The sequence below is a fragment of the Gymnoscopelus microlampas genome (genome assembly GCF_963454915.1).
Source record: "Gymnoscopelus microlampas genome assembly, chromosome: 14".
Classification (NCBI taxonomy): domain Eukaryota; kingdom Metazoa; phylum Chordata; class Actinopteri; order Myctophiformes; family Myctophidae; genus Gymnoscopelus; species Gymnoscopelus microlampas.
This window is the reverse complement of record NC_139951.1, coordinates 41,012,997-41,037,502: the sequence shown is the minus strand read 5'-3', so window position 1 is coordinate 41,037,502 and position 24,506 is coordinate 41,012,997. Positions and strand designations below refer to the sequence as shown.

General features: G+C 42.2%; 1 protein-coding gene across 1 annotated transcript in view; it reads right to left on the bottom strand.

Annotated features, from left to right (window-relative positions):
- Positions 1–13,166: 13,166 nt before the first annotated feature.
- The window catches only part of prkcea (protein kinase C, epsilon a), a 53,722-nt gene continuing 42,382 nt past the window's right edge, over positions 13,167–24,506 (bottom strand). The window contains exons 9-15 of the mRNA XM_084079096.1: positions 23,693–23,919; positions 20,413–20,586; positions 19,601–19,755; positions 18,768–18,906; positions 16,526–16,714; positions 14,429–14,575; positions 13,167–13,868 (exon numbers count right to left, since the gene is read on the bottom strand). Of these exons, the coding sequence (XP_083935222.1) occupies positions 13,719–13,868; positions 14,429–14,575; positions 16,526–16,714; positions 18,768–18,906; positions 19,601–19,755; positions 20,413–20,586; positions 23,693–23,919 (1,181 nt within the window). The 3' untranslated portion in view covers positions 13,167–13,718. The remainder of the gene's footprint in view (positions 13,869–14,428; positions 14,576–16,525; positions 16,715–18,767; positions 18,907–19,600; positions 19,756–20,412; positions 20,587–23,692; positions 23,920–24,506) is intronic.

Below are 24,506 nucleotides of genomic sequence, written 5' to 3'. Positions count from 1 at the left end.
GAGGTTGGTGGCTCTTCCTCTGTGTGTGATGGTACTCTTCATCCTCATGATGAAGGTCCTCTCAGACCCCACACAGTGCTCTCCTATAAACCCAACAGGGAGATAGATTTGGTTCAACAACAATCTGTACTTTTACACTCCATTGTCATTATTGTCAAAACATTTAGAACAAGAAAAGAAAAAAACTTAAAAGAGTAGATTAGAATAGCAAAAACAGCAGATCTACAATTGAGTGTAGATTGGCTATTATTCATGCGACACAGTCGCATGACAGAGTATATATAAGTGGTTAAGCAGGGCGTAACCACTTAAACCCCATATGGTTCAGCGGAGTCCCTCAGGGCTCTATACTAGTATATTTTCTGTTTCCTGTTATTGTGGGTAAAGCTTTTGCTGAAAATAGCCGATCGACAAGCTCACGCGTCGCGGTTGTGAGCTTGTCGATCTGCTATTTTCACGCACTCACATGTACAGTATGCACACTTCACGCATACACTCACATGCAAATTCACATGCACACTACACGTGCAAACTTCACATGCACACTTCACATGCACGCACTCACATGCACACTCACAACAGCACAGAGTCGGCTTCTGTTGCTCTTTGTTTGAGCATCTCCACTGGAGCAGTGCCTTTGCTCAAGGGCAGCTCAACATTGCTGAATGAAAGGAAGGTTTCACATTCACTTTACCCACACAGACAATCCCATTATTTGAAAAATGCCAGTTCCTCCTGTAAAATATCAACTCCACGTTCAACCTGCATACCATTACAGCCTGCATAACAACCTGCATAACATTATATAACATTAAAGATAACTATATAAAGATAACTATAATGATAATGATGTGAACATCCACGCTGATGAACGATAACGTTCTGTAAACAACTAACGGATTTACAAGCTCACAACCTGCTGCTACGCAAAGTATGTGTGTAGAAGGGAAAAAGAAGCGGAACAAATGTAAAGCCCTGGGGGACCCAGCTAAGTATATAGAGGGTTTAAGTGGTTAGCTACAGTTAAAATCAGATAGTATTATACAGGAGTAGTATAACAGTATCTAAAGTACAGTATTAAAATGTTCAGTTCTTGTTCATTGCCGAAGCTCCAGTGGCGCAATCGGTTAGCGCGCGGTACTTATAAGACAGTTGCCTGCTGAGCAATGCTGAGGTTGTGAGTTCAAGCCTCAACCGGAGCACAGTTTTAAGACAGGGGTGACCTTTGAGAGGGCTCATAACACAAATTGGATGGTAAAACAACCCGTCCTATTCCAAATTCAAAACCCAGCCAGAGTTCTTCCCGCAGTTCTCTATCACAGGACCAAACTTAGTTACAGAACTACCATGGAAGTGGCCATGAGTGGCAAGACTCTCTCACCATGTCGGATATTATAGGACTTTTACTGGAGTGGTATTCTAATGGGCTTTCACTTTTACCAGAGTCATTTTCTGCTAAGATATCTGCACTCAAGTAAGGCTTCCGGTTACTTTCCCACTGCTCAACGCCCCCACACTGCATTGATTCAACAATCCACACACTGTTAGTTCACATCCCACGCAGGAGTTACTGAGAATATAGTCATCAAATACAGTACAGCAGTATGGAGCCGAGACATGGACCCCCACAGCACAACAGGAAAGGGCCCTGGATGGAGTCTATACAAGAATGCTACGAATGGCACTAGGTGTCACATGGATGGACCACATCAGAAATGTGCACATTTAGCAACTTAAAAAAAAAATCTAAAATAGCCGATCTACAAGCTCACAACGTGTTACGTTGCAAAACGTTGTGAGCATAGATCGTCTATTTTTGAACATTTTTGTACAACTTTTGAAAATGTTGACCTATAATGACATGCCCAAAATAGAAACGCCAGGTTGAAAGTAGTTAAATCGGGACACATCGGCGGCATAATTGCATTTACCGCCGTCAAGATTTACAATTTACAATTTAGGCATTTAGCAGACACTCTTATCCAGAGCGACAAGGTAAACACATACATCAAATGCAGAGAGACAGTCTAGTGCCTCAGTAAACTAGGATCACAGGTAAAGCAAGAACCTAGCATCAGTCTAAACAATATACTTATCAAAATAATAACCTGTATATTGAAACTATAGGATACTAGGTAAGCAATGAACCTTAGCATCTGTGTATTGTTTACCCGGTATCCAAAGATCAAGGTCAAGGTCAGACTGGTTCTCATAAAATGACTCAAAAACACACCAGCACACTGACCAGCCGTCAGACGGAGGTTGGTTTTGATCTCGTCATGGTCACAGGGGTGGGTGAACTCATAGATATTGTGCCCCAGCAACTCAGCCTGTGTAGGAACATATGGAGTGTATACATTATTTATATGTACATGCGTCCGGTCGTTCGGACAGTTCTCGAGATGTGTGAACAACCATGCCGGACAGAGATTTTGCAGTAGATTTAGAGTAGGATAGTGTCAGCTAAATAATTCAAACGTGCGTCTACGTGTGCGTCTACGTGTGCGTCTACGTGTGTGTGTGTGTGTGTGTGTGTGTGTGTGTGTGTGTGTGTGTGTGTGTGTGTGTGTGTGTGTGTGTGTGTGTGTGTGTGTGTGTGTGTGTGTGTGTGTGTGTGTGTGTGTGTATGTGTGTGTGCAGTGGTGTAAAGTAACTAAGTACATTTACTCAAGTACTGCACTTACGGTCTTTTTTTTTGTATTTCCAGTTTTCAATACTTTTACTTCTACTCTGTTACATCTCAGAGGACAATATTGTGCTTTTACACCACTACAATTAGTTAGATACTAGTTACTTTGTAGATTTTGATTATTTATTACAAAACATACATTAACCACTTCAACCACTACTTTGACTATTTGAAAATAGCCGATCTACAAGCGCGTTGTGAGCTTGTAGATCTGCTATTTTCAAAATAATTTTATACATTTTACACATTTCAAAACTTGTGAAATGGGACATTCTGCATAATGAGTATACTATCTACTTTTGGTACTTCAAGTACATTTTGATACCAATACTTTTTGTACTTTCACTCAAGTAAATTTTGAATTCTGGACCTTTACATTTTACATTTCTACATTGGAGCATTGATACTTTTACTTACGTAAAACATATGAATACTTTTTCCACCACTTGTGTGCGTGTGCGTGTGCGTGTGCGTGTGCGTGTGCGTGTGCGTGCGTGCGTGCGTGCGTGTGTGCGTGCGTGCGTGCGTGCATGTGTGTGTGCGTGTGTGTGTGTTTGCGTGTGTGTGTGTGTGTGCGTACTTGAGTCAGCCCCAGGTACTTGGTGACGTTGGCAGACATGCAGATCATGTCTCCATCAGGGGACACAGCCAGGACAAAGCCTTCCAGCACCCTCAGGTAAATGTCTGTCTCCTCCCTCTCCCACAGGCCTCTCGCCTCCTCCTTCTCCTCCTGCTCTTCTACTCGTCTCTTCTTCGCCTTCGCCTCCTCCTCCTCCTCCTCCCACCCTTCTTGCAGGTTCTCTCCATCCTCCCCTCTCCCCAGCAGCGGTGTGTGTTTTGCAGTGTGGTCTCGTGTCTGTGTCAGTGTTCCACCGATACCTGGAACCAGAGGTGGAAAAAGTATTCAAATTTTTTACTGAACCCATTTAGACCTGAGGCCGATTTTAAAAACGTCTTCTAAAACCTAACCTCAGTTTTCTGAAAACGTTCAAATTCTTACTAAAAAAATGTATGAAAAATGATGTTGCTATATGTATGGCAATAACTAATGAGAAATGGGGGTTGCCCCCGGATTGAAAGGTATAACAACGTATAGGTTAGTAAAAGTATCAATACGGCAATGTAGAAATATACAAACATAAATAAAAATACAAGGCAGTCCAATGACAGAAAGTAGTCAATGTACTATATTCAGATGTTCACTATATCTCCACTGTTATTTCTCCACGCAGTGTTAATTTTGACGGCAAATTCTGATTTAGTCTTAACACATCATTTAGTTTTAGTCCAATTTTAGTCTTCTGAAATTGTGTAGCCGGCTTTTGAATAACGCACCATTTAGTTTTAGTCCTATTTTAGTCTTTTGAAATTGTGTAGCCTTAGTCTAGTCTTAGTCGACTAAATGAATCAACTAAATTAACACTGGTACATAGACAGTTGTAAAATTCTGTACTAAATCTAATCTAAGATTAAAGCCTTCTCTTAAGCCTTCTCTCAAAATATATGCAAATGAGGGTCTGTGGTTTAACCACTTTGTCATACGACGAATAGTTAATTGGCCTAATTATTATCGAAAGTTCCGCTGGGAGGGGGGGGGGGTATTTTCCTGTATTTACATTCCCAAAATAGGGATAGCAGGTTGAAAGTGTTTAATATGTATGAATTTGGCCCAAATTCATCACACATGTTCATGGCAATAAGGTGCCCCAAATAATTTGGGGGCCATTGACAGGCCTACCTGAGAGCCTACCTGAGAGCAGAGAGTGTGTTTGCATGTAGCTGATGGTGAGAGAGCCTACCTGAGAGCAGAGAGCGTGTTTGCATGTAGCTGATGGTGAGAGAGCCTACCTGAGAGCAGTGAGCGTGTTTGCATGTAGCTGATGGTGAGAGCCTACCTGAGAGCAGAGAGCGTGTTTGCATGTAGCTGATGGTGAGAGAGCCTACCTGAGAGCAGAGAGCGTGTTTGCATGTAGCTGATGGTGAGAGCCTACCTGAGAGCAGAGAGCGTGTTTGCATGTAGCTGATGGTGAGCCGGATGATGGAGGGTTTGTCCAGGTGAGCCCGGACAGCCAATGGGAGAGGCAGGAGACGGGACAGGTCGTCTAACACGTCAGACTCTGCTTTACGCCTTATCCTCGCTGCTTCACGACTCACAGCCCTGCATTGGAGAGAGATATTATTATAGGTTCATATAGGTTCAGTGGTGGAAATTAAGGAAGTACATGTACTTAAGTACAATTTCAAGGCATTTTTTTCTTTCTTCAGTATTTCAAAATGTTCAATACTTTTACTTCTACTCCACATACAGGCAAATATTGTACTTTTTACTCCACTACAATTATTTGACAGTTTCAGTAACTAGCTATTTTGCAGATTTAGATTATTATCACAAAACACATTAACCACTTCAGCCCCATATATATTTCAGGCCATTTGAAATAGGTGATCGACAAGCATTGTGAGCTTGTAGATCTGCTATTTTCAAAAGATTTGTATATATTTTGAACTTGTGAAATGGGACATTCTGCACAATGGGTACTTTTACTTTTGCTACTTTAAGTATATTTTGATGCCAATACTTTTGTACTTTTACTCAAGTGCATTTTGAATACTGGAATTTCATATTTCTTCATAGCAGTATTGATACTTTTACTTAAGTAAAACATGTGAGTACTAAACCATTACTGCAAAACTACAGGTTCATATATAGGTCTGGAATTTGTAGTATGCCCCCCATCCAGTTATTACACTGGCCTAGAACGCAGTCCGAAAAAAAGAGAAAAGAATGAGACGAGAGAAAAACATAGGACAAGGCAACCCATGATCACTGTTGCTGTGTTATGGCAATGCATTTTATATAGTAGTTTATTTTATACTGCATTTGTGTATTCTATGTATTAGTTATGTTTCTATTGTTTGTATAGGCTACTGGCAAATCTCCATTTGATGTTGAATTGAATGGACAGTAAAGATGTCTTTATCTTTAAGAGACCGAACTCTCACACACTGTGTGTAACTCACACACAGTGTGTGTAACTCACACACAGTGTGTGTGAGTTAGGACAACAATAACTCACACACACTGTCAGTCAGTCACAGCAGGAGGGAGTGGAAGACTAAAAACACACACGCAACCCACAAAACACAAAAACAGACAGACAGACAGACAGACAGACAGACAGACAGACAGACAGACAGAAACCAAGAAAAAACACACATGTTCTATATTTGTATAGTAATGCTTCCTATTAGATTTGCAGCCATATTTATTATTCAGTGGTGGAAAAAGTAGTCAGATATTTTACTAAGTATCAATACTGCAATATAGAAATACTCCATTACAAGTAAAAGTCCAGAATTAAAAATGTACTTGAGTAAAAGTACAAAAGTGTTGGTATCAAAATGTACTTAAAGTACTAAAAGGTTTGAAAATAGCAGATCTACAAGCTCACAACGCGTCGCATCGTAGATCGGCTATTTTCAAATAGCATATGTATAAAATAGGGCTAAAGTGGTTAATGTGTGTTTTATAATATAATAATTGATAATTGCAAAGTAACTACTAACTAAAGTTTTCAAATAATTGTAGTGGAGTAAAAGTACAATATTTGCCTCTGAGATGTAGTGGAGTAGAAGTAAAAGTACTGAAAATTAGCAATACTCCAGTAAAGTAAGAAATACCTCAAAATTGTACTGAAGTAGTACTTGAGCAAATGTACTTAGTTACTTTACACCACTGATTATCATCATCATCATAAAATAACTGATTATTTGATAGCCTAGTTCTACTACAATAAGCTACTACTAGCTTATAGGCTACTGCTAATAATAAAGACAATTAGAAAGTGTCCATAAAGAAATATGGAGTAATTAGCCTACATTATGAATTAAATTCAGTGATTCAATATCTAATTTATTCATCAAATGTAACCGTATATATTCCATAACTTAAGTTGAAAAATAATAAGGTGACACAAGTAAAGTGTCAAAGTACATACTCAAGTACTGTACTTAAGTACGATTTGGAGGTATTTTAGGCTACTTTCTTCAGTATTTCAAAAATTAAATACTTTTACTTCTACCACACTACATCTCAGGGGAAAATATTGTACTTTTACTCAACTACAATTATATGAAAACTTCGTTACTTTGTAGATTTTGATTATTATTACAAATTCAAAGCACATTGACCACTTCAGCCCTATACATTTCGGCCATTTGAAAATAGACGATCTACAAGCTCACAATGAGCTTGTAGATCTGCTCATTTCAAAAGATTTTAATACATTTTATTTTATACATATGAGTTGTGAAAATTGCACATTCTGCGTAATGAGTACTTTCTACTTTTGGTACTTTAAGTAGGCTACATTTTGATGCCAATATTTTGCACTTTTACTCAAGTTAAATGATGAATTCTAGACTTTTACTATTTCTACACTTCAGTATTAATGCTTTTTTACCTAAGTAAAACATTTGAGTACTTTTTCCACCACTGCGAGAGAGGACACATGGTTAGGACATCAACTTTACTTTCCTCCCCCTCAAGTATGAATTATTTTAACCTCTGATTTAAAAAAAAGAAGCGAAAATTCATATAAATCATACTATTGCCGTACCTTTGTTTCTCCTTGTCTGCTGTTCTTTTACTACATCCATTGTCTGCTGTCATAGTGATAGACTGATAGTGCACAACTTAATTCAGTACAAAACTCTCTCAGTCAGTCGCGTCTGACGCACAGACCGACAGACAGACAGGTATGAATGAATCTGATGACCAGCAGACAGACAGCAGGTGTCGCAAGGAAACAAACCGATGTTCGCCGCGGATCAGCGTTCCTCCAGCGGTAGACAGACAGACAGTAGACTATACTAGACTACACTCAGTGTCCTGGTGAATGAAAGTAATGATCTTGAATCAGAGTGACTCTCTCAACAACTCTTTTCTCTCCTCTGCTCTGCCAGCTCCTTGACGCGCAGACAGAGCACACAGACACACGCACCAGGCCGCCATCAGTAACACAGCACTGTGATAGGTCAGCTAGCCAGGAGGAGAAACGTCACTCTCAAGAAGACATCATGAAGAAAGTGCGTGTTATGCTATTTGTTGCAACACATACTGTAGCATTTTTACTATCTATGAGCATAACACACGCACCTTCTGATCTCTCACCTATCTAACTGCAGGGAGATTTAGAGATATTGATTATGCAGTACACAGCCTACTGCTGCAGTATATGTATGTATTTTTTTATTTAACCTTTATTTAACCAGTAAAAACACATTGAGACACAGTCTCTTTTTCAAGTGGGAACTGGCCAAGATGCAGCGTTAAATTTACACAGTCTAAGCTTTAACATACAAATACAAAAACAAACAACAAAATAGTCATCCAAGATACATCACAAATACATAAGATAACTCCTAATGATACACTTTTCACAATAGAAAAAAGCCAATAGTCAAACAAGAAATAGTAATACACACAGTGTACAACCAATACAAATAACCAAGAACCTACCGCTAGGCTAGTAAACCTCCGGACAGGTGCAGTTGTTTCAACTTGTTTGTGTATAACACTAAGGTGATTCTTTTGAAGCTTCTCAAGGGAATTAGAGCAGCCAATTTGAGTTTGGTCTGGAGATCATTCCACGACCAGGGGCCAAAGAAAGAAAGACATTTTTTACCCCCCTCAGATGAAAATGAGGGTACTTCACAGCGTAACCAAGCATTTGATCTGAGGTTTAAGCCATTCCTAACCAATTTGAATTTGGAGGTAATGTAGTAGGGGAGCTCACCAAGAATAGCTTTATAAATGAAATTATACCAATGTTGCAGCCTGCGCATAGTCAAGGAGGACCAATCAACTGCAGCATACAGCGTGCAATGGTGAGTTCTAAAAGGAGAATTCGTTATGAATCTCAATGCAGCATGGTACAGGGGATCCAGCTTGGCCAGTGTGGAGGCACAAGCAAACCTGTAAATATTGTCACCATAATCCAGCTGGGACAAAAACAGACCAGTGACCAATTTTTTACGAGCGGTGCAGGCAAAACAAGCCTTCAGTCTGTAGAAAAAACTTAGAGTAAATTTTAGCTTCTTACTCAAGGCATCAATATGGAATTTAAAATTTAGATGTTTGTCCAACCAGAACCCAAGGTATTTATATATATATTTATATATATATATATATATATATATATATATATATATATATATATATATATATATATATATATATATATATATATATATATATATATATATATATATATATATATATATATATACACACACACACACACATACATACATACATACATACATACATATATATATATGGTCAATGGTGCATTTATATAGCGCTTTTATCCAAAGTGCTTTACATAGATTGTGCATTACATTCACCCAACATTCACCCACACATGGTGGAGGAAACCATGCAAGGCACCAACCTGCACATCGGGAGCAATTAGGGGTTCAGCTTTGACACTAACTCTGGGGGAGCCCGGGATCGAACTTGGAACCTTGCCATTCCCATCCGGCCGCTCTATATATATATGTAGTTAGTTAAACATTTTTTTATTTTATTCATTTAAAAAAACATATCTAAGAGTGGCCAATAATGTTTTACCCCTTTTGCCCCCCAATTTAAACAAACACAGGTATTTCCGGGTAGAATGTCTATGGACGTTTTTACAATAAAATAAAGTGTCCAGAACATTAGCTATGTCTAGTTTGTCAACCTGTGGATATTGAGTAACTAAATAATATATTTCTAATAGTCAATAACAATATCATAAGTGTCCTGCTCTTCCAGAAATAATAAAGTTAATTAATTAATACTACTCCAACACAACGGTGCCGGCGTTATCTACCCGAAAATAAATGTTTTGGCTGTGGTGATGTCATGATGATTTGGTCAATTTGTGCTTGTCCAGACTGGATGCACTGCTTTGAAATATATGTATATGTATATATATATATATATTGTCTCTGTCGATTGGAAATATGTCCAAAACTGTTACTTTTCAGGATTCAAATCCAAAAATAGCAAAAGTAGCAGATCTAACAAGCTCAAAACGCGCTGCATTTTGAGCTTGTGGATCTGCTACTTGTGATGCTATTGTGTGACGCTGTAGTATGATCAAGTAGGGCATTAATTTACAAAAAACACAACATTTTTAAAATATGGAGATAAGAGGTGTGTGCCTGACAGCGATGATATATATATACATATACGTAATATACACACACACACACACACACACACACACACACACACACACACACACACACACACACACACACACACACACACACACACACACACACACACACACACACACACACACACAGTATTATACAGTGTATATAAGATGAATGTAAAGTGCAGGTGTTTCAGACAGAAGACACAGCAGGCGGCGGGGTGATGTATTGTAGACAGCTCAGTGTTTAATGGAATCAGACCAGAGCAGACGGGACGGCCCGGCTGTTACACTACATTTGGCACAGAGTTTAGATAGTGTGTGAGCAAGAGAAAACAGCCCTAACCCCCAAACCCCCCCCCCCTCCCCCTGGGTGCACCAAGCTTCACTATATAACACAGACTCTACTGCACACAGAGGGCCTCCAGCCGGCCCTATATACAACACTGTACAGTATAACACACAAACAACGTTCCTTCTTCTTGTGTGAGTGCGCGTAAAAAGCCTGATTGTGCTCAGCCACGCACCAGTTAAAGTCGTGCGACGGAAATAGCCGAGCTGCGAGTTTGGGGAAAAGAACTTGCCATTCCACCTGTGTTTGACCAATTTCAAAGTCATTGAGGGTAGCAGAAAAAAAACTCCTGCACACACAGTCTTCATAAAGCAAAAAAATCTGACATTCTTTATTGGGAAAACCCTATGAAAGTCTGAGGACAGAAACGTTGTGTTTTCTCAATAAAGAATCTCAGATTTTTATGCATATGAAGGCAGTGTGCGGGTGTTTTTTCTATAAGATATTTTTGGGTCTTTTTCTGCCTTTGATAGTACAGTATACTATAGATTGACAGGAAACTGGGGAAAGTGAGTGACACGCAGCAAAGGTCCACCGGGCTCAGGAATCGAACCAGGGACTCGCTGTCAGGCTGCATCAGAGCTTATACTGCATATGGTACACGCCGTAACCACTAGGCCATCGGCACCCCTGCGGAATATTTCTCTGCTCCGTTTTTGGCCCTGGTTTGTTCCTCTCTTACGCACCTGTTGCTCTGTAGGTGAGCAAAAAGGCTTGTTTCTCAAAGTCAATTGAATTGTTTGGAGGATGAGCTAACAGGGGCCTGTGACTGTATTGAGTGTGTGGTCTCTCGGGACAGCGGTTTACTGTTGCAAACGCTCTTTGGGATCACTGTTTTCTTTGTTCCGCATCGTACTGCAGAACGTCGTAAAAACACGATCAGAATAAACACGCTTCAAGCGACTCTATTCTTCCCACAGCCGCCAATGTTTTTAAAGACGCACTCGATGTTTGTAGATCGGCTATTTCCAGGGCACGACACCGGCACGCAAACAAGTCTAAACCAGACATAAGAGAGAGTAGGAAGAGATGAGAGAGGAAGGGAAATTCATAGTTTGTGTGTGTGTGTGCGTGTGTGTGCGTGTGTGTGTGTGTGTGTGTGTGTGTGTGTGTGTGTGTGTGTGTGTGTGTGTGTGTGTGTGTGTGTGTGTGTGTGTGTGTGTGTGTGTGTGTGATCATATTCAGATGCTGGTTTCTTCTCATGTCCTGTAGCCTGGCTGTAATAGACCTATAATAGTATAGAGTTATAGTGTTGTACACAAAGGTTTTTTGCCAGATACACTTTACAATAATAATAATAATAGTAGTAATAATAATAATAATAACAATCATAATAATTAATAATAAAAAAGGGAGCTGAAAGAGAGGAATAAGACAGACATTCTTGAAAAATAAAACATCTAAAGTCATTTAAGCAGACACTGATTTTTGGCTGAGTGAGATGGCTGCTGAGGGGCGTGTGTGTGTGTGTGTGTGTGTGTGTGTGTGTGTGTGTGTGTGTGTGTGTGTGTGTGTGTGTGTGTGTGTGTGTGTGTGTGTGTGTGTGTGTGTGTGTGTGTGTGTGTGTGTGTGTGTGAGCAGGGGGGGGTTGAAGGAGGAAGGGGGCGGGCAGAGAATACTGGTGGCGGTGGTTACCATAGAAATGGAAGTGACAAAGACAGAAATGACAGACCTTCAAAAGATAAGAAAAACATCACACGTTCGTTCACAGCAACGTACATTCACAACAGAACGTGTGCGCGCATACACACACACACACACACACACACACACACACACACACACACACACACACACGAAAACACTTCAACTGTGAGGAACACATAATGATGAAATAGAGGAACCATATAGCTTAAAAAACTAAAAGAAAAATAGAGGAGGGGCATTTGGGGCCCCGCCCCCAGGGAGGACACATTTCACGGCGACACGCCTGTCTCACAGGGAGGACACAATTCACGGTGACGCCCGCCTCAAAGGACGTCTGTAACACTCCACTCCGGATAATTAGTTCAATAGCCTGTAACTTCAGCTCAGCATTCACTTTATACACATCAGACAAGAGTGAGAGAGCGCGCTCGTGTGTGTGTGTGTGTGTGTGTGTGTGTGTGTGTGCGTGTGCGTGAGCATGCGTGCATGTGGGCGTATGTCAATGAAAACAGCAATACACGGAGATGGGCTCATCTCAGGAAAACACTGTACAGTCAATAAAACAAATAAAACAAAACAAGGGAAAAATAAAACAATAAATCCTAAAAAATGGAACAGATTCAGTCATACCCAAATAATCCAACACGACATAATTTGAGGATAAAAAAAAACAAAAAAACAAATAGAAGAACATAATAGATAAGTTGGGGGGCAGGGGGGGGGAGTATTGCACAAAAGGGTATTTTTTGGCCCTATCTGGTCCATAATAAAAGCAGTATAACACAAAGTAGGATGCTTGTCCATGCGTCACTCTCCAATACTAGCAGACAATTACAAACACAATACAGCCACTGGACACGGCTATATACAGGCCTCTATACACCCCAACACCCACAGTCCAATGTGTGTACAGGCGCTGGAGAGAGAAGCAAGTGTCTGTATGTGCATTTGTGTGTATGCGTGCGCGCACGTGCGTGTGTGTGTGTGTGGCTATGAGTAAATGCAGTGGTTCTGAAACCATGGACTTTCAAGGTACCCCCATAACTCTGAGAGTGTACAAATGGAACCAAACGTTTGGTTCCATTTGCACACTCTCAGAGTTACAGACATGTAGCAGGGTCCATTTGGAACTCCCTCAAGGAACCCTGAGTGAGGGTCCCCGGACCCCCCATTTGGAGAACCGCTGAGTAAATGAATGTGAGATTGCATGCGCGCGAGTGTTTGTGTGTGTGTGTGTGTGTGTGTGTGTAGGCAGCTGCACGTGAATATGTTTTGAGTGTGTGTGTGTGTGTGTGTGTGTGTGTGTGTGTGTGTGTGTGTGTGTGTGTGTGTGTGTGAGTGCAATTGGCTTGAGTGCATGTGGGTATGTGCACGTGTGCATGTATAGGTGTGTGTGTGTCATCATAATCATATTCATAATAAAGCCAGGCAACAAGAACGACACGTTTGCGGTAAATAATAATTCCAACGAAGTAACGACAACTGATAGCTTTTAAAGTAAAGAAGTGTGTGTGTGTGTGTGTGTGTGTGTGTGTGTGTGTGTGTGTGTGTGTGTGTGTGTGTGTGTGTGTGTGTGTAAAGGGCATCACTGTATTACTAGCATGTGTGATGTGTGTGTGAGTGTGTATTCACATGTGATTGTATGCGCGCTTGCGCAACATTTGGTGTTGTCCGTGTGCGTGTGTGTGTGTGTGTGTGTGTGTGTGTGTGTGTGTGTGTGTGTGTGTGTGTGTGTGTGTGTGTGTGTGTGTGTGTGTGTGTGTGTGTGTGTGTGTGTGTGTGTGTGTGTGTGTGCGTGTGCATGTGCGTGTGTGGTAAAGCATTAGGTGTGCGTCTCGTCCAGGGCGCAGAAGGAGAAGTCCTTGAACTCGTCCTGGTTGATCTGCCGTACGATGGCCTCGTCTGTAGGGGTCAGCACTGGGTCCTCCTTGGTGAAGTCCTGGTCAAAGTTATTCACATCTCGCTTGGTTTTCTACACACACACAGGGGGGGAGAGAGAGAGAGAGAGAGAGAGAGAGAGAGAGAGAGAGAGAGAGGGAGAGAGAGAGAGAGAGAGAGAGAGAGAGAGAGAGAGAGAGAGAGAGAGAGAGAGAGACAGACAGAGAGAAGAGAATGAGAGGAGAGAGAGAAGAGAGATTTTTTGACCCACTTAACCTTTGTTGACTCATTGGGAATCAAACCAAATTGCAGAGATAAGAAAAATATGAATGCATCTGATCATTGTCTGAAAAGCAAATAAACCAAATCAGAATCAGAGATACAAGAAAAACAGCTACAAGAAAGAAAGGCAGAAAGAAAGCGGGAGGACAGAAGAGAGACTGACAAAGAAATTGAGAGAATAGAGAACAAGAAAGGAAAGAAAAGCGAAAACAAAAAAAGAAAGTGAGGAAGAGAGAGAAGCAGAAATAAAACAGAGAGAGGAAGCGAGAGCGAGTGTGTGTGTGTGTGTGTGTGTGTGTGTGTGTGTGTGTGTGTGTGTGTGTGTGTGTGTGTGTGTGTGTGTGTGTGTGTGTGTGTGTGTGTGTTACGTACAATGCGTGGTTTGAAGGGAGGTTTGACCTTCCTCTGCTCCAGCAGGACCCAGTCTATCTCTCTGAAGAAGGAATGGGTCTTAATGGCCTCTTCACAGCCCTGGTTCACCACACAACCCAGACGCTTGGCCGGGTTCTTGGTCATGAACTATATACATGCACACGCGCGCGCACGTGCACACACACACACACACACACACACACACACACACACACACACACACACACACACACACACACACACACACACACACACACACACACACACACACACACACACACACACACACACACACAGAGTTAGAGGATTAGAGTAATGCTAAAGTCACCATGTCTAAAATAAAGGATTATACATAAAGACACGTTATATATATGCTGTTCCGCTGAGCTCATATTGCATTATGACCATCAACTCATAATCATCATACTATAATTCTAGTAACCTCTGTAGTGGTGGTGAGTACGTGAGTGAAGACACCCGGTTCTCCTCACTGGCTGGACCAATTGCTCTGATTTTGCACACAGCCATTGACCATTACCATCTGAACGCAACTGTGAAGCCCGTTTTTCAATTTCATCAAATCTCAGCTTCTTATTAGCGTTTTTCTGTCAAACACTGTCGCCATGGTTACGGGCCTGCCCAGCTACGGGACGAACTGCCTCCCGGGTTGCCAGATCATGTGCGCATATCCCCCCACGGATGCGCTACGCCGACGGGTATGGTCTAGTACTTCATAAACCTTGTTATAAGTTGGTATGCATGTGTTTCCAATGAGTCTAACATGGTTAACGTGGAGTCTGAAGTTGAATGGGCTTATATAAGAGAGAGAGGGGGGGGGGGGGTCTGATCAAATGAATATCAAATATCTAAATATTGAATCAAGCAACTTAAAAACTGTCTGGAGTTGCTCACAAAAGTTTGAGTAGATGTGAAAAGTCAACCAGAACGTGTTTTAGGGTGAAATACCCCTTTCACCCTTTTCAAGACCTGAGGCCGATTCTAAAAAAAAAATAGCAGATGTACAAGCTCGCACCACGGCACAAAGTTAAAACACTTTGTGTATTTGTTACTTACCCTCTACCCCTGGCCCCCCCACACAGATGTAAAGCGACTTTGGGTACTCAGAAAAAACGCTATATTAAATTCCAGGTATTATTATTATTATTATATCTGTCTGTAACAATTGTGTAGAATGTGTTAACAGAAGCCCACACAGTGGCCTGCCCTGCACGTCTGCTAATCAGTTCTGGCGCGGGATAAACAAGTTAATCAGTTTCAGGGGTTGTGATAAACAAGCGAGCGAGCAAATGTGACAACCACGGCGTCAGAGGGTTGTGTGAAGAGCACCATTGAGCTAATAGTAGAGCTGTGTAAATAGCACTGTAGGTGGTATATGAACACAGAGGAATACAAGCAGACAAGCAGACAGGTCAAAACGCATGCGCAGAGTCTCATTTGCTGCATTTGAATGTTAAATGTTGTTAACCCATTAACAACAGTTGGGAACGCATCCCTGTCATTTTAGATTTCTTTGGCTATTCAAAAATAGCAGATGTACAAGCTCTTAGCGTGGCACAGAGTGCCGCACTATGAGCTTGTAGATCTGCTATTTTTGGAAGAATCGTGATTTTTTTTTGCAAATCTTTGAATATATATTCTACAAATGTCTTCTAAATTCTAACCGTTTAAAAAAAAAACTTATGCTGCTATATCAGTGGTTCTCAAACTTTTTCATGTCAAGGACCCCCAAAATGATATGTATTTGGCCACGGACCCCCATCTCAAAATTGTTATGTTCCAGGGACCACCCAGAAGCAAAGATTTGAGTAAAAATTGTTTGCTTTGAAAAATATATATTCAAAGATTTGCACATATTTTCAAAAATAGCATATCTACAAGTTCATAGCACGGCACTCTGTGTCATGCTATGAACTATATATATCTGTATATCTGCTATTTTTGAATAGCCAAAGTATAACATATGGACAAAGTCGCGGTTTGAATGGATTCAAATAAATAGTTCCTCCAGCCACAGTAACCTGATGTAGAAACACTGCATTTCACTTTATTTTTCATGACACAGCAGATGGTACATACATTCCTCAGGATGGACACGGCCTCCTTGCTTAGCCAGACGGGGTAGAGGACGTCGTCGTGCAGGATGGACTCGAACAGGTCGTCCTCGTTGTCGGCCTCAAACGGCGGCTGGCCCGCCATCATCTCGTACATGAGCACGCCGAGAGCCCACCAGTCCACCGACGCTCCGTACTCCAGCTCCTGTAGGATCTGAACGACAAGGACCCACCACCACGTGGTTTAGTTCAAGGTTCAAGGTTCGAGGTTGTGCTTTATTGTTACATCTTGTGTACAGGTACATACAGTAAGAGTTTAACTTATTTTTGTTTGGCTTCCTCAGACAATGCAGCAGCACAGGTAATAATAATAACGGTAATAATTATAAAACCTTAAAAAAGAAAGAGAGAGAGTGCAAAAATCATCAGCGTATGTGTACACGTGGATATGATGATACTGATACTTGGTAGTGCAGTGTTTCTCAAACTTTTTTTGTGCCAAGTCCCAAATTGATATATATTTGGCCGCGCATACCCCATCTGAAAATATTTTGTGCCAGGGACCCCCAGAAGAGAACATTTGTCAAAGTCACACCAATCAATCAATTACACACCCTATGAAGCCTTGAATTCATGGAGTTTTTTTTTGTTTTTGTCACATTCCTAAGCCAATAATTGGCTCTCCAGTAGGACAAATTATTGGCTCAGGAATTTGACAAAAATCTCCATGAATTCAAGGATTCATGGGGTGTGTAATTGATAGAACATAAGTAATTGTTTGGGTGAACTACTCCTTTATATATATATTTTTTTTTTTTTTCCCATTATTTGATTTAATTTTATTTTGGAGAAACATGGTGTTGGTATTTGTGTCTGAGATGAGTACAGAGGAATAAAAGACATTATCATCATTATCAGTGGTCATTTTAGGAGGCTTGTGCTTCAATACCAAAGGTAGTTGAACATAAGAGAATCAGCTCATTGACACGTCCACACAGACTCTGTCATGTATGAAACACAATCCATTGTTCTGGATGACTTGTCAGGCACCATTCCCAGAGCTTACGGTAAAAGCAAAATGGGTCAGTTTACAGGGAAGTGAGAATTCCTCAGAAAAGGGAGTTTGAAAAATCTCAAGAAGGGGAATCGCTTCCTGTTAGTTTACCCATGCACCCAGCACAACAGTGGTCCCCAGGTTGATTCTTAGACAGGGTGGTAGTCCATGGTTCATAATCTAGTTGAAAATCCCTGGCCTAGTGGGAAGTCGGTTGTCTGTCTGTGTCCCTTTTATGTCCATATATTAACACATCGGCTGCCGATCACGGTCGTCTGAACCGTGTGTTTACATAGTGGCGCTCTGGTGCCGTTCACGGTCTGAACCGTGTTTTCAGTCTTTTTGTTTTTTTCGTTTTTCTCCGCACGGGCGGGGCTAGAGCAGCTCTGGGAGTACCCATTGTGATCTTGAGAAGGAAGGGCCAGATAGATCACCGGAAACAAAAACATGGCTTCCATCCGCTTCCTGTCTATTTCCTTCTTTAAAACGCCTATATCTCCGAATCCGTTTCCGGTGGTGAAAACCGGTCATGCGCGATGCGCGATCCCCCCCGTTGTAACTCCCGAGTGAAATGTTATGGTTCCAGGCTGTAGCCAGGGTCATCGCTCAACATGAATGGATGCTTTTTTTTACGTGGATTCGCTCGTCGCGGAGTCTAAACCTTTAAACAGCAAAGCGCAGTCAATGGGGAGAATGCTGGCACCCAACGTAAGTTGTTATGAAAAAATGCTGGCACCCGATGTGTTAAGATGAGATAGATCGATCTGTCTGTCTGTCTGTCTGTCAGTTTTCATGACCATTTAGTATAGAGATCCCTGATGTCAGGGGTGATGACATCCCTGATATCAGGGACGTTATCCGGGTTCCCAGGTACAACGCGCATGCGTTCCCAATGGGCTGATCACCCTAGTCCATATACATTTTTAGTTATTCATTTTTATCCCATGATTTTGTAACCCATTTTTCACCCAGTGCCAATGCCTAAGCTTGTAATCCTGGGCGCTACCAGCCTGGGGAGAGCCCCGAACTAATGATGACACGGAGGAGAGAACACGCCCCAGGCGCCCACAGCGTCCCTGGCGGGAATCGAACTCAGGACCTTCTAGCTGTGAGGGGACAGCGCTACCGACTACGCCACCACGCCCCTATATACATGTTTTAAATATACTTAATAAGTTGTTGTTGTGACAATGTGAGTGCGGTGGCGGCTCACCTCAGGGGCGATGTAGTCGGGCGTGCCGCAGAAGGTGGTGGTGGTGACGCCGCTGGTGATGCCCTCCTTACACATGCCAAAGTCTGCCAGCTTACAGTGACCCTCCGCGTCTAGTAGGATGTTGTCCAGCTTCAGATCCCTGGGAGGGTGGGTTGCGGGGGGGAGAGAAAGATAGAGAGGAGAGGGGTGAGTGAACGAGGGAGAAAGGGGGAGTGAGAGAGGAAAGAGTAAGAGAGAGAGATAGAGAGATACTGTAGTGTGAGAAAAGGAATGACATCAACATAGAGCAGGGGTCTTCAACAGGGGGTCTGGGACCCCTAGGGGGTCCTCAGAGGTACTACAGGGGGTCCACCAAATCATTGTGTGATAGGAACTTAGTTTTTTACATTAACCACTTGAACCCTAGCATCCCTATTCTGAGGACAACTTTAACCGAAAATAGCCGATCTACAAGCTCACAACGCCTCGCACTGTGAGTTTGTAGATCGGCTATTTTCGGCAAAGAGAGGGGGGAAAAGAGCAGACTAAGTACAGAGTGAAAGTTTACTTAGTGTTGACGGTTTAAGTGGTTAAATGTCTGAAAATACACAGTAACATGAAACCAACATCTATGAAAAGCTTTAATCTACAACACAATTTTATGCAATATATAGTGGGGGTCCTTGCTTCATCTGTCTCTCTGAGAGGGGGTCCTTGGGCTGAAAAGATTGAAGACCCCTGACATAGAGCATCAATGCATACAATTCCAGAGCTAGATTTAACCCTAAGATGTTTTGCTGTGTAGCAGCGCTGGAACAGGTTAGTTCGTTTTTTCTTTTCTTTTTTGTGGGTACCTGTAGATGACTCCATTGCGATGCAGGAACATGAGCGCTGAGGTGACCTCGGCGGCGTAGAAGCGCGAGCGCGTCTCGTCGAACTTCCTGGAGCGCTGGATCTGGAACATCAGGTCTCCTCCGTTGACGTACTCCATCACAAAGAACAAACGGTCCTACACAGAGACAGGGTGGGGCGGGGCAGATCTTTAATCGATTCAGTCTTTCATACTTCAGCCTTTCAAAGCCGATCACTGATACCTGCTGCTGACAATATTCCTGTTTCCGAGGAGTGAAGACTGAAGGAGAACTATATTAAGAAATCAACGAAAGACGAATATTTAGGGAGCATCCCACACGGGTGCAATGTTCTGATCAGCGATTGCCGGTTCAAATCCCGGGGCTGGACGGACCGTTAAGCTGAATGTCATTCCCCTCCTCTCTCTCCACTGTCACTGCCAAAAATGACAGGGATAAAAATGACCCAAAAAACATCTTGACAAAACTCAAGACCGAGGACTCTGAAAAAAATAAAGTAAAAATGTTCCAATAAATCTTCTCAGTGATGTACGCGTTACTGGTGTTTAGTGGAGAAGCAGGTGGGATGTGTTGGAAAACACAATGGAGCACCCTGGTGGCTCATTTAAGTAAAGCTGCATGTTTTATTTTTTTAACCTATTGAGACCTGATACAAACACCTTCTGAATCAGTTCTCACACTTTCAAGATTAAAAAGGTACAAGCTGTACAAGCTTGCAGAGCTGCATGAAGTGACGTGCTGTGAGCTTGTATATGTGTGTGTGTGTGTGTGTGTGTGTGTGTGTGTGTTCCTACCCGGGTCTGGAAGCAGCAGTAGAGTTGGGTGAGGTAGGGGTGTTTGCGGGCCAGCGCCAGGATGCGCTTCTCCGTCAGGGTGCAGTCCACGTCATCGTCCTGCAGGATGACGTCCTTCTTCAGCACCTTGACGGCGTACACCTCCTCCGTACCCTTCAGCTCCGCCAGCATCACCTGGTGGACGGAGGCAGGAATACAATTACAATGTATAGGCACTTGGCAGACGCTCTTATCCAGAGAGACTTACTATAAGCCAGGTAAACACATACATGCATAATGCAGAGAGACAGTGTCGTCTGTAGTGCCTCAGTGAACTAGGATTACAGGTAAACCAATACCCTAGCAGTCTAAACCATCGGTTCTCAAAGTGGAGTCCGGGGACCCCCAGGGGTCCTTAGGGGGGTACCAGGGGGTCCCCAGCAAAATTAGTTAATATAGCATCACATTCATTTTAACCACTTTAACCGTATGTTATACTTTGGCTATTCAAAAATAGCAGATATACAAGCTCATATGAGCTTGTAGAATGAGCTTCTAGATCTTATATTTTTTTTAACATTTTGGAACAATGTCTAATTTCTTAACATAAATCTTCTCTTCTGGGGGTCCCTTGCAAAAGCTTTTCAGATGGGGGTCCGCGGTCAATTACACATGAATTTGGGGGTCCTTGACATGAAAAAGATTGAGAACCACTGGTCTAAACAATGTACTATCAAATGATCTGTACCTTGAAACTATGGGATACCAGGTAAACAATGAACCTTGTATGAGTCTAAATAACATCTAAATTACATTTTTAACATTGTAGGTCAAGAACAAGCCTAAGTAACAAAAACATGAGAACAAATGGCCATGGAATGTCTGCATGGTCATCATATATAGGTCAAGTGCTAAGGGCTGCAGTGCACTGCAAAGGGAGGGAGAGAGAGACAGAAGAGGACGGGTGGGAACGGAGAGAGAAGGGGAGGTAGAGGAGGGAAGAAAGAGAGGGGGGGGGCATAAAGTGTCAGAAAGGGGGTTCGGGTCCGGTTGAGGAAATGGAGAAGAAGATTGTGGGAATGAGGAGAAAAAAATGTGGAAGAGGAGAATCGGAGAAAGGTGAAAGACAGGGGGTAACCACTTTCAACCTGGCATCCCTATTTTGGGGTAAAATGTTCTTCAAGCAGATCTTCAAGCTACTGTGTGACCTTATAGATTGTTTATTTACGCTACTACGTATGACAAAGATATACTTTGTTGACTGTTCCAACTTCCTTCTACACCAAATATAGCTGCCGAAAATAGCCGCTCTACAAGCTCACAAATTAATAGGCGACTGTTCGTGCCCAGTAATTAAGGAGGATGCTAAGTTTTTGAGACTAGTTGGAAACTTTATTATTTACTTAATTATTTGAACAATCACAATTTTGTGAAGCCGCCCCACACACACACACACACACACACACACACACACACTACACACACACACACACACACACACACACACACACACACACACACACACACACACACACACACACACACACACACACACACACACACACACACACACACACACACACACACACACACACACACACCAAACAAAACAATGCAAGATCCGCCGCGTCTGTCTTTCTTCAAACCCAGCCCACTCCCGAAGCTCTCAGCCAACTTCTGAAGTGCGCTCCTATGTTTATTCTACTTCACAAGTGTTCTCCATCCAACTGTTCTTTCTGCCTCTTCCTGGCATGGGATCTACTGCCGGCCAACGCAGGAGCATGTCGTTTGTCTGCCATCTGGGGAGACTCTCGCTCACAATGTGTGTCTATGTGAACAATGACAGCGCTGCGTGTTAACGCATTAAGACCTGAGTGAGGACCCCATTCTACAAATGTCTTCTAAATCCTAATCCTAACAATCCTAAACAGTGGCTCTCAAACTTTTTCATGTCAAGGACCCCCGAAAATGTTATGAATTTGGTTGCCGACCCCTATCGCAAAATATCTTTGTTCCAGGGACCCCAGAAGCAAAGATTTGAGTTAAAAATGTTCGCTTTAAAACATATATATTCAAAGATTTGCAAACATTTTCAAGATTTTTCAATAAATAGCAGATCTACAAGCTCATAGCGCGGCACGAAGTGACGCGCTATGAGCTTGTATATCTGCTATTTTTGAATAGCCAAAGTATAAAATAATGGTTAAAGTGGTTCAAATCTAAAAATGACACAGATGCTTTCCCGTTCCTAATGAGTTAACGTGCGAGGTCGATTCCGAAAACACGGAGGTGTTTAAAATAAACACGGCGGCCAATTTCCCCGGTTGAAAAAAAAACGTAGGATTTGAGGATATAAACGCAGCTTATTACGGTGCTAGGATTTCTCCCACTGAATTTCTTTCTACGATCTGTGTTTGTGTTCTATGTATGCGTGAGTTTCTGAACTTTTCTTTAGAAAAAGTTAGGTTTAAAAACAGTTTTTTAAAGCTGCAATCTGTTCATGTCCTAGGCTAGCCAGGATTCAAACGAGGGCTGATTCGCACGAGGGCTAAAGTTTCTACATGCTGAGCTAAGACAGCCTGCTTGGCCAGGGGGAGGATATTTCTCAACAGAAGAGCATAGGGAGACCATGCTCCTCCATCATGCAGATGTGCATACAGATTCATTCAAATTATGAACGTTTTATCGTAGCTTAAAGAAGGGGTCTTCGACATTTTGCAGCCCAAGGACCCCTTAGCTGAGTGAGAGACAGAGACAGGACCCCCCACAACATATTGTATACAATTGTGTTGCAGATTACAATTTTTCATAGATGTCATAGTGTAATTTCAGACATTTAACCACTTAAAGCCTCACAACTAAACTTAACCATTGGCTCTGTACTATTCTGCTCTTTTTTTTCTCCAAAAGTAGCAGATCTACAAGCTTACAAACGTGTGTGTGCTTGTAGATCAGCCATTTTTGCCTAATGTTCTCCTCACTCCCCTCAGAATCCTATCACACAAAGATTTGGAGGACCCCCTGTAGTAACTCTGAGGACCACCTACGGGTCCCGGACCCCCTGTTGAAGACCCCTGGCTTAAAGGCAGAAAAACTCAATTATAGGACCACAATGTGTTATCCTTTTAGCATTATTGTGTAACTATACCTCTGTACTTGCAAACTGTAATTAAAGTATTCAATCAAAAAAACACTCATTGTGATGGTGATGGTGGCGAACACTTTGAACAAACACACTCTCTCCTCCCAGCCCCCCCCCCCTCTATCTCTCTTCTCCCTCTCTCTCTTCCTCATGCCTTACCTTGCCGAAGCTGCCTTTGCCCAGGACTTTGATGAAGTTGAAGTCCTTCAGGGTTCTCCTGGGCAGCTGTCCGTTCTCCTTGCCCCCCGACGAGGACGACGAGGAGCCGGAGCCGGAGGAGGACGAGGAGGTGGAAGAGGAAGAGGAGGTGGAGGAAACAGAGTTCTCGGGCTGTCCGTGCTGCTCCAGGGTCAGTGCCTGACGCAGGCGTACCAAGCCTGCCAGCTCTGGAACGACAATTTACGAAGTTACAATTTAGGCATTTTAGCAGACGCTCTTAACCAGCGGTAAGGTATAGTCACAAACATCAAATGCAGAGAGACAGTGTAGTGACCCTGTTGATTTCGTAGACTAAAACTATGACGAAAAATGTTCGTCGACTGTGAAAACAGATGCTAAACAAAACCCACTAAAAAAAACCTAAACAAAAACTAAGCTATGATGACTAAAACTAAGACTAAATATATAGAAAATTTCGTCAAACAAATAAAAACTAGACGAAAATGTTAGTGAGGGACTAGTGGAGAAGAGATCCAGTAGAACTAAAAGACAACTGTCATTTTATGTTTGGTTGCGCTTGGGTGTTGCGCTCTGAGAATAGCAGATCTACAAGCTCACAATGCGTCGTGCTGCGTGCTCTGTGAGCTTGTAGATCGGCTATTTTGAGCATGCAACCAAGTGTAAAACCAGCCATTACGACTCCATCAAGGCACCGCAAAAATACATTTTAGTCGACTATAATCTAATGATATTTAGTCGACTAAAACTAGACTAACAGTAAAACATTTCAGGTGACTAAACAGAATTTTATTCA